Source organism: Pararge aegeria, chromosome 8 (assembly GCF_905163445.1).
Source record: "Pararge aegeria chromosome 8, ilParAegt1.1, whole genome shotgun sequence".
Taxonomy (NCBI): domain Eukaryota; kingdom Metazoa; phylum Arthropoda; class Insecta; order Lepidoptera; family Nymphalidae; genus Pararge; species Pararge aegeria.
This window is the reverse complement of record NC_053187.1, coordinates 13,472,894-13,484,490: the sequence shown is the minus strand read 5'-3', so window position 1 is coordinate 13,484,490 and position 11,597 is coordinate 13,472,894. Positions and strand designations below refer to the sequence as shown.

Here is an 11,597-nt window from a genome sequence, read left to right as displayed (position 1 = left end):
AATTATTGTTTTTAATATTTTATTGTGATATGAAATCGCATTACTTTTAAAAAGGCAGGTATTAAAATCACCCATAAAAATTAAGTGATCATAAGATAGAAACAATTCTTTAAACAGCTTCAACTGTTGAAATAATTGATATTAAGTGACCTGAATGCAATACCTAGATGTAGCTTGGAATGGTGAGTGAAGATTTCAAGTAATAATTATTTAAGATACTATTTAAATATTAAAATAAGTTTATTATATCTAAAGGTAACAAATTTGACATTTCATTGTGTTACTCGTTGTATAATAATAGCAACTAATACTAATTTTTCTTCCACTCACACTATAGTGATACCACTTAAAACAATTGAATAAGATATAGGTGAACTTCGTTTTATTTTAGTACATTCTATTTATTATTTATTGTTCTTAGATTTTTCCTTTATGGTTTTCATTTACCTCAATGACATAAGAGTCTATCATATCTTCAGCACTCAGCAGTCAGCCTCAGCCATAGTCTATGGTTTAGTTTATGAAGGAAAAAGTACGAAAAAAGATGTTAGAGAACATTTTTTTCTAATTATTTTTAAAATAAATTGTGCAGACAAAGTACACATTCGAATAAGTGTTAAAGGTAACTCAGTTCTGATATTTTTATATCAAGACTAGTTTTTATTTAGATAGTTCATAATTTCCATCGTGTCTCAGTGCTAACATTTCATTGCTCGTATAACGTAATAGAAAGGTGCCAGTTATGTAACCTTGAATCACGGGATTTCAGTATTGATCTCTCATCATTTAATATTAGGGGAAAGTCCTGGAGAAGGTATGTAATAAAATAATTGTTACATATAATTTTAAATTGCGTGAAATATCTATTAGTCACGGCATTCCCCGTATCGGCGCCTGTTTCGTATACTTAGATAAAAGAAGATAACAAAAAGATTAACGGCAAATTAATAAATATCCAAACAATTTAAAATCCGGAATAATTAATTAAAAAGAAAGCATACAAATTAATTTGCAAAGTTATAAATTTTCTTTTGACACGACATAACCTTGAAATTTCTATGAAAATCTTGAGGAAACAATGTATGAAAAGCAATTAAATTTTTGTATGTGGCGGGTTATGTTCGAATATCTGAGGTAAAAACTACTCTTTTAAAATCCTATGTGACGAAAATGACTATTTGTTTGTGTAGATATGTCAATTTTTATAACATATGGACCTTATGGCCACACGTTCGGGGTGCATCGTAACGTTTCCTTCTCGGGATGAAGGGTCTAAGTATTCTAATGATATTTTCACTAAAGGCTCGCGAAACTGCTCTGCAGCATAACTGAGTGACAATGTCAAACAAGGTTTCTTTAGAGATGAGATGCAGTGCTACACCAGTGGTACTACGAATATTGATGCAAAGTATTTCATAGCTGCAGTGCAATGCAGAGATTTTGAGCGCTGTTCAGCCTATATTGGTCATTAGATAATGGTGCGGGTTAACTTAAAATGGCACTAGTGGTGTGCGATCATCTACAGAAATGTGATGCAACCTGGGTCCTTATTCTCTATGACTTTTAAATAATAAATATTGTTTGTAAAATGAAAATCAACAGTTATTCTATGTAGAGGTGAATTTTACATAAATGAAAAGCATTTAGTCACTTTACATTCTGAATAAGAAACTGGGTCCTGCCTGTGTTACTTATATCTGTCACATGTTTTTATTGGCATAAAATTTTCTGTATTTTTCTTAATGGCACAAATTTAGAAACAGTTCGTAACTACTAATGCTTTATACTATATGCTTATACTTATATCACAAAAATGCAATCCTTATCTGCAAACTTTGTAAATATATCTTAAAAAATAAGGTATTACACTTATTTATTTCAATGATATAGTTATTTTGCACAATGCCAAGTAACCTAAAAGGTATTAAGTAATTAATTACCTTAAATATACCTTACATACTTATATTATTACTTAATATAAGTATGTAAGGTATATTTTGATAGACATAATTTTTTCCACCATTAAACATATAAACATGTTGATATTTCACATTACATACAGAGGCCAGAAAATAAACATACCTTGTCAATGTGCCAGTTCCTCTGACATTGTGACTAACCTACTTTTCACTATTATCTTTCAGCCAAGATTAATCAAATATGTACTTAAGAAAATAACTTTAATTGTCATTATTGATTATATTACAAGGTTGTTTAATTGTTTCTACTTTTTTTATTTCAAATAACCTACCTTTTGCTTTTTTATGTCCATTATGTAGTACTTATTCTATTCTACACACTTACTAAGCATCACTTTTTGATGTGACTGGGAATTCAATCACTTTAAACATCCAAATACTGTATCACCCTGTACTGTACTGTAGCCCTGAACCACTGTATCACCTCTTATGAATTCAACAGGATTGGCAGTATAACTAACAGCAGTATTTAAATCAAGACTAAAAATGCATCGTGCAAGGATAGCCCTCCAGGCTTCTACTAGATCTGGCACCACAGACAGATTTGCATCATGGCTCCTCAACAAACCTCAGGTTAGAACTTAATTATTAGGAATATATAACCACCTATTATTATATTGTTTGTGAGTAAGTATTTTTAACTGAAATGGATGGATGGAACAAACAGTATATAGTCAAAGGTGCAAGAAGTTGGGAATGTGTATGTCTTGTTTTTTAAACATTACTAGACTGATTACAATCAGAATTATTGTGGTACAAAACTTTTTTAACTGTACATGTTTTTTGTAAAATAAATAAATTTTAATACTAAATTTTATACAATAATAGAACATTTCTTAATAATAATTTTAAATTAAATAAAAATGATTTGCTCACTTGCCTGTTTTTTGATGTAAAACAGGATGAGCTGACTTGATTTTATTACCAAATCATTGTCAACCTAACAACTTTTTAAACATACCTAAGGCTAGTGCCTTTTAAACACTTAATAGTATGTTATAACTGGTACACTGCAAAATACTGTTGAGCTTGAAAAAGGGGCAGTCCAGAAGATTTTCATTAGTTGAGACAACAAAGACCAGAATTTAAAATCAACTTTGTAAAACCGAAAAAAGAATACCTTTTTGATTTTGTCATCAAAATCCAAATCTATAGCTAAAGTCTTACTGTATTATTGTTTAAATGCTGAATACTGGAGGGCATTTATCTAATGCTATATATAAACTTTGATGGTTTGTTATATTCTTTGCATATTCTTGAAGCAAAAAGTCATAAAGCAATTCAAGATGGCCTTATCAAGTAATTTTATTATTGTTTAAATGAGAACATGCATGTAAGAAATTTCCTTATCATGTCTGGCTGTGTTCATGACATTGTTACTTTTTCATAAATTACTCTGAACCATTTTGAAGATGTGTGATCTATTTTCATTAAGGCAGTCTAATCTAAGAGGATTTTTTTTAGTGATGTAGATGAATTATGTATATAGGCTGTACGGAAGAAATACGAAAATGCGAGAACCAGGTTATCTTTGTTAACATTTTGATGTTTCTTGTATCCGATGCCCTTGGCACATGTCAGATTTGGTGTCATCAATATAGTGACAGATTTGATTTTTCTATTTAACTGTGTTATCAGTGAAAAGGCGAGCCCCCTTTTTACATTGATAAATTGTTATCAGAGGCAAAGATTAAAACTCAATAGGTATTAAACATATTATGTTTTGATTTTATATAATATTGTGTTAATGATACATTATGTTAGACAGTACTTAGATACTTAGTTTATGTTATGATGAATTAATTGACTAGCTGTTAGAAGCAATGTTTCCTCCTGAAACTAAAATATTTTGCAGCAGTACAAAGGAGCCCATGACCATCTTCATCATCCATCATATCTCCGTAAAAATGTAATTAAGACTGGTTTTGCTGTAAAAAGGAACTTATTGTTAGTTTGTTGCCTGGAAAACACATACATAATTTTTTTATGTGTTTCATGCAAGAGAGATAAATTATTTTAATCAGACATATCCATCTCTATTCGAAACATTGCAATTCATTCATTTATGCATATGATTTTGCTTACAATATAACTCTACCTTAGATGTAGACAATAGATAAAGTAATTTTAACTAATCTTGTCCCCTTGAAATTTGTCAAACAAAACGCCAACAATAGTTAAATAATATTGCTTGTCAACAATGCCAATAAGGTCTAGGACTTTTTAATGTTTAACTTAACCATTAATCATAGAATTGTGCCTACCGTCAATAATCCAAAATATTCAGATGGAATACTGAATTTAGTTGTGATATCCTTATCTACACGGTGATAATTAATCCAGGTAAAAGTGGTGTCTTCGGCCACCCTTTCGGAGGACCGAGCTAGATCACGGCTCGCACCTAACTTTACTGAGTTATCTGAATTTGAATATGAGTAATAAGACGACAATTGCTTTAACGGAGAAGGAAAACATCATGAGGAAACCTGCTTGCCTGGGAGTTCTCCATAGTGATCTTAAAAGCGTGATAAGTCTACCGAACCAAACTTGGCCAGCGTGACTACAGCCTGAACCCTTATATTATAAGAGAACCATGTCCTCTTGCGGGCCGGTAATGGGTTGATAGTGATAACCCCTATCTGCAGGGAAGAGTAGGAAAAGGATAGCACTACTAATTCAATCTGACATGTGAAGATTTTAGATTAGACTGATTATTACTTTCGGGTGTTATAGAAAAGCATTTTATTTAACAGGCTGCCGCTATGACAGTAAACGCCAACAGGCTGAAAAGTTCCACGGCAGCAGAACCTTTTCTCAATGGCTCCAGCTCAGCATATGTGGAGACCATGTACAATGCGTGGCTCTCCGATCCCAACTCCGTACATGCAGTAAGTGCAATTTTTATTACTGATTGTACAGTGTGTTTTAGCATATTATACTCTGGGTTATCTTTACATAGGATAAAACCAAGTCGCTCCCGCTTTTTGTACGTTTATATGTTTTAAACTTCGCAACGGATTTTGACGCAATTTTAAGCAACAGAAACAGTCACTCGAGAGTGAAGTTTATATGTAGTAAAGAGGCATTAGATTACAGGAAAGCAATTCGAAGTATATTTGTAAAGTGATGTCGTTACGAACATATTTTTGTGCGCTTAAATTGCAAACGCTGGCTAAACTTTACGAGATTAAATTAACTTACTATGGAATGCCACCAAAATATACCACTCTTTTATATCTTTATCGAAATTACAGTATATATCTAAATCCTTATTAGTTATCAAACCTATGTTTTCTATCTCTCAATATTGCAGCTGTAAAACCACTGTATGGGTTTTTAGCTGCAATATTGTAATATATATAAGTACCTAATAAAAATTTAAACTGTATTGCTTTGCTTGCAGAAATATCTTAGTCGCTATCCAAGAAATGTAACTAAGTTGACTTTTTTTACATTGATGATTTAGTAATTGTGTTTAGAATGTTTTATATACATATATTAGCTTACCATTTCGATACATGCTGCATTTTGCAACTCAGATAAGTGTCTCAACTGTGGGTCGAAATATAGAATAGCGAAATATAGAATAAAAGGTAAATGCAAATGTACAATGCAGAAAACAAATTACTATTATGAACATTTAGGTTTATTCATTTATTATTATAATCCTTAATATACTAAGTAACGGGGAGAACCTTAATTGTTTAAATTAGAAAACAAAAGTCTAGGAATCATAATCTCACATGTCAAAATCACATGTCTTGCTCAAACGCTGAGCGGACTTAAAATGGCGTCATACGTAGACGTGACATACCTAGTAGGAATACGCGAATCGCGTATTTACAAAGTGCGTGCGTGCGTACGTGGCTGCCTCCTAAGGTTCGTGCGTCACCGCCATAGCCGAAATATAGTTTTTCTCGAAACTAGATTTGAGATCAATCGAAATTATTGTACTGGCCAAACTTCGCCACGGCCCACATTTACACGTTCGTCTATAAATGCCTCTGATGCTGGCCGTTGCACACTAATGTGTTTCAGCCATAAAGAACAATAGTGGAAGTTAAAATTTACCGGCTTAGCTTTTGAGGGCTTCTGAAATCATGAAGCTTTAGCAACCCTTGTTATATTATAAAAAAACTACCCTTTTAACCAGACGACAAGTAATTTTATTGATAATCTCACATGAATATTAAAATATTTAAGAGCGATTCTAAAGATAAATTTGTTTATATCAATAACTAGAGATCCTGCCTGGAAGAAATCGCTATGAAGCGATAAGGTCGCCAAATTGTAAACGTTGTTTTGTTATAGTTTTCCTTTTTTTTGTACTTTTTGTGGTGTGCAATAAAAGTATATTTATTCATTCTTAAACCTTCCTCGTGAATCACTATCGATTGCTGAAAACTGCATTAAAATCCGTTGCGTAGTTTAAAAGATCCAAACAGCATTATCACCATAACGCGCTAGATGAGCAAGCAAAATCACTGAAGAGGAATGAATAGATTCGTCACAGTGAAGCATCAGCGCATTTATGGATTGACGTCTGCATTGTCAAGGTCACAGTGTGAAATACTCAATACGTGCAAGGTCAATTTGCGGGCGAGCTCTAACCGATCCGTTTAACGCTCGGCAAGCGTTTTATGTTCAATTATGTAAATCCAGTTCACTGTCGGTTTTCACTGGACAAAATATCTGCTTTAAAAGTATTTATTTATTTAAAAAAAATTGTATCTTTGATTGGTTGTTTGCTCATCTAATTGGGGTTTGGCGTTTTGTCGTGATAAAAATGTTTATGCTTGCAATTTTTATTTATTTTATTTAAACTCTTTAACTTTATTTGTACAACACTACACGGTTAGAAAAATAAAGGACGAATAGAGAGGACACAAGGACTGGAGAAGAATTCGAAAGGCAGCTTTATCGCTTGGAAGCGATCTCTGCCAGACAACCTTAGGATTCAGAATGAAACACAGATAAATCTAGATATAGTTAAAACTACTTTATCTTTCAGTACCGAAAGCAATTATGTACTGATAATGTGCCGTATTTACTCGCATTATTCGCCGAGGGTTTATTTTTCAATATTATAAAATGTTTTTTTTAATGGCGGATGATGCAGCCTGAGATCGCCTGAAATATACCAAACCTTCACTTAATTTGAAGATAATCGTACTTTATATGTAGTGTAAAAAGCACTTCAAATCTATGCGGTGCGTGCGTGACTTCGATTCGACTCGTGCACCGTAATGCAAAAATTTACTTGGAATATATAAGACGACGTACCTACAAAGTCGAGCCATAAGGGCTCTATTTGTACTATTTTTGTATGGAATCCTACAAAGAAGAGTCGCTTTATATTTATATAGTTATCAACTACGTATTTATATAGTAATGGAAATGGAAACTATTTATTAACTTATAAAAAAACTTGGAATCATTATAATTGCAGCTGTATACTTGCTTGTTGTTTACTTGTCTATGGATAAGCTTTTGAAATTTAGTTATCTATAGATAAAATATCCTATCTGAGTGACTGTATCAATTTGTGACGTCATATACTTATTATCATAATTGAGAGATAACTGAAAATAATAATCTACTACGCAGGCAATGCATTAATCTATGCTAATGAAACTTTTATAAAAAACTCTTCAATCTTTGCTCTGTGTTATTAAAATATCACTTGCTTTAACGTTGAAGGAAAACATCGTGAGGAAACCGGTATGCCTGAGAGATCCTCATAACGTTCTCAAAGGTGTAAGTCCACCAATACGCAAACTTGTTGAACTACGGCCTAAACCTCGGCCGACCTCTTCACTCTGAGAGGAGAGACCCGTGCCCGGTAGTGGGCTGGTAATGGGATGATTGGAATGATGATGATGATTTAAATGAATAGAGTTTTTGTTTTGCTATTTTTTTCGAGCTAGGCAAATCATATACTTTCTTACATTTCTTTGAGGTTCACTTCGTGATATTATAAGAAGTAATTAATGAAATCAAACCAGTTCTAGTCGAAACTTTTTTATCCAAATAGGTTAACGGTCTCATAGCGTTTATGGTAGGCACCATAAATCGAGAGATACGAGCCTAGCGGTTTGGGCAATTTATTTCGGTAAACAATACGTCGTAGAAATTAGCGTGTACAATTTATATATTATTCAATGGCCTACACGCTTATTTTTAGCATTTACAGTTGCCACCCATTGCTGGGTTTATTTGTAGAAGTTCTTCAAGTTTATGTTTGTCGAACCCACGACTCCACGAAAATGTACAGTTTTATATATATTTTTTTTTTTTTTTTTTATAAAAGAGACGATTGCGGTGCTTTTTAACCGACTTCAATTAGGAGGAGATTATCAATCCTTTTTTATGAAGATGATGTTAGGGCATAACTCCGTCATCTATAGACGTCATGTCGACGAATTTAATATATCTTCTCACGTAAAAAGTGGTCTGCGATCTTAACGTGCTTGCATATAATGGAATTAAAAAGTCGTCATAATTCAATTGATAGAAAATGCATACCTCTCCAAAGTTGTGTTGAATTACGGTGTCCAGAATTATTAAGACTAATATGCACTCCCACGTTTGGACTTTACTCTTGCTTTTCTCTTGTTTACTTGTAAATGATAACAGTTGGTGAAGTTGTGTAACGTAAGGTCAGTAGTTTTATATCGTTTATAAGTATATCTGTTATTTGCACAATGATAATATAATGATGAGAAATAAATAAGCAATTAAATTGTATTGTCTTACCGGTTTTTTCGAGAACTTCGAATTTTAGTCTGGATGACCAACAAATCTTAAATACTTTTGTTTTGAATTATGTGCTTAGTGGCATCATTTTACATAGTACTCTCACATTATACTGTGAAGCAACTTTTATTTTTGGTCCAAATTCCTTATAAATTCACGCTTATAACTTGAAAAATACAAACTTTCATACAAACCTTCCCCTGTTACCTTTAGGGGTTAGATTATAAAAAAGAACTTTCTAAATACACTTTAATTTTCTATGATTTTTATATTCCATGAGCACCGAATATTCTTCCAGCATTTTAAATTTCTACGTTGGGCGTAGGTTGTCTGTCAGTTAGTTAGGACAAAGCCTTTCAAAGCAGGTAATAGATTTTATGAATACGAATCTCTTCAAATTTCTTTTTTAAATTTCATTACATTATCGCACTGAGACCGTGGCGGTCTCAGTGCGATAATTGTTGTTTTTGGCCTGAATTTTTGGTACTTCTAAGTGAGTAATTTATGGTAATTGGGATTTTAGTTAGGGGTCTTCTAAAAGGAGGTTTGCATTTGTTGCTAGATTTACTTCCTGCGTCAGACATCAGCGGACTTGTACTTAGGTACTGTTTGTTTTAGTCCTGGGACGCATTCTTCCGCAATGCGACCAACGGAGCACAACCTGGCGTTGCCTACACACCTCCTCCAAATCTGGCACCGTACTCTAAAAACGAAGTGCCGCTTACGTCACTTGTCCCAGCTTCCGGTGGCATGCCCTCTATCTCAGCCGGTAAGTACTAGTAGAATAAAAAAATCATTAGTTCCTTTTGATTAACATTTTATATCAATTTTTTTTTGATGATTTCCAAATAATTTTAACTCAATCAAAGATTTTTTATTCAAAGTTTGTATACTGTAAAGGCAAACAAATTAATTGAACAGTAATTATTTTTAAAACTACTGAATCTCGATCAAATATGTTTTGTAGATATAAATCTTTCAGGTTTGCCAAAACACTTACTGATACTCGAGACATTTCGGCCGCAATGCGACATTGCGCAATCAGGTCTCGGGAAAATTCTGTGTTAGGTATGTTGTATTTTATAATACGCAACCTATGTGCTATTATAAAGTACAATGTTGTTCCTTTAACCCTAAGAATAAATTAAGATGTGTTGTTCTACAGAATTGTTTTAAGGAAACTTTCTCCTCTAAAAGTAATTGTACTGTTCTATCCATAATTATATTATGTATGTACCTACATGTTCTGCATAATAGGTAAAAATATGAACATCAGCTGTATTGAGAGCAATCTGTTTTAGCTGGTGCAATATTAATCGATCTTACTTTCCTTAATACAAATTGTTCGATCCCAGGCTCTCCAATCAACGAAAAGATTATCGACGATCATCTAGCCGTACAAGCTATCATCAGGAGTTATCAGGTGAATCAACATTCTAATTCATTTAAATCATTAATACACTTATTACTTATAGTTTGCCCATTTTTACCTTAGATACGTGTATGAATTAAATTCAAGGTATTTCTCAAGAGTTATCTTTATACACTTATAAGTTTAACTTTACGCTGGTCGTATATATTGGTAAGAACAGGAAATGTCCTCTACCTTGTTAGTTACGGATACATTTAGCTTGTAGTACAAGTTGACCCTATATTTTCTAGAAAACGAACAGGTTTCCCTAAGATTTTTGTTTTTATTCATAATCATAGATTGAAAGACGTGGTTTTATGTGATTAATGTTTAATCTATTGCTGTGATCGCTCTTTATCAAAGATTCATAAGATAAGATCTGTTATTATATGAAAGGCATTATCATCGCCTACTCATAGTATTGAATATTATTTGAAAGCATTACATTTATTCCGTTGCAGAATCATGTTGTATGCGTTTGTCTTGTGCCCCCTATTGATGTGAAATAACATCTACGTATGCGGTAATACAGTTGATACATCGAACCGATGAGTGGGACAAGATACCGATTTTTAAGTCTCCATTAGTCATCGTGACTTTTTATTGGCATATAATTAACATTTACATTAAAACAGTTTATTTTTATATAATTCTCTGGAGTATCGTTGTATCAACTGTATAATTAACTTATTTATAGTTAAATTAGGTTCATGTTATTGGCAGTGGAAGTACACGATCTAAACATACTTCCCGATTATTTGAATTTTAAACAGTAGTGATTAAAAAAAATACCTGTACATAGCAAATTTAAACAAAGATATAGTTTTCTGTAATAAAGGTAATAGGTAAGGTCTCAGGAATTTCTAAGGAAATTGGCATTGCAGTTTTGAAACTCGCATTTAGGCGTGTCGCTGCGCATCGAATTTCACAAAACTCATAACTTTTTTTTTTACATACTAAAGTCGAAATAATTAAATAAGTCGACTGAGAGAGTTACAGACTGTTGCAGATTACGTTTTGTATGAAACATTCTTGGATGCAATTGGGAACACCACGAAATCCGATCGAAAACAAGATAAATTAATTATTTAAACGATGTGATTCAATTGGAAAAGGTTTCAACTAACTTTTGGGTAGAATATTGATTACAGGCGCAAAACTCTGAATTTCATCTCCAGAGTTTTAGTAGTTGTAGACCTATTTACAGACGGTTGCAGGTTATAACGTTTTAAATTCAAAATCCTTAACTAAAATCGGAAACACCACGAAATCACGATTGGATTGTGATTCTTGGACGAAATCCGATAGAGAACAAGATAAGTTAATTGTTTAAAAGATGTGTTTCAATTGTCAAAGGTTTCTTGGTTACTTATAAACTGGGTCATTGGGTAGAATTGAAGACGCAAAACACTGAATTACATCTTCAGGCTTTTTGGAGTATTAGAAAAAAT

The 11,597-nt window shown here is 32.7% G+C and overlaps 1 protein-coding gene across 5 annotated transcripts in view; it reads left to right on the top strand.

The window, feature by feature from the left end:
- The first annotated feature begins 475 nt into the window (after positions 1-475).
- The window catches only part of LOC120625710 (2-oxoglutarate dehydrogenase, mitochondrial), a 46,238-nt gene continuing 35,116 nt past the window's right edge, over positions 476-11,597 (top strand). For 4 of the 5 annotated variants that reach the window (XM_039892858.1, XM_039892859.1, XM_039892854.1 and 1 more), the window contains exons 1-5: positions 476-622; positions 2,422-2,552; positions 4,733-4,867; positions 9,354-9,504; positions 10,091-10,158. In XM_039892858.1, the coding sequence (XP_039748792.1) occupies positions 2,466-2,552; positions 4,733-4,867; positions 9,354-9,504; positions 10,091-10,158 (441 nt within the window). In that variant the 5' untranslated portion in view covers positions 476-622; positions 2,422-2,465. Of the gene's footprint in view, positions 623-660; positions 815-2,421; positions 2,553-4,732; positions 4,868-9,353; positions 9,505-10,090; positions 10,159-11,597 lie in introns of those variants that run through there. The other variant, XM_039892856.1, reaches the window with a different exon arrangement.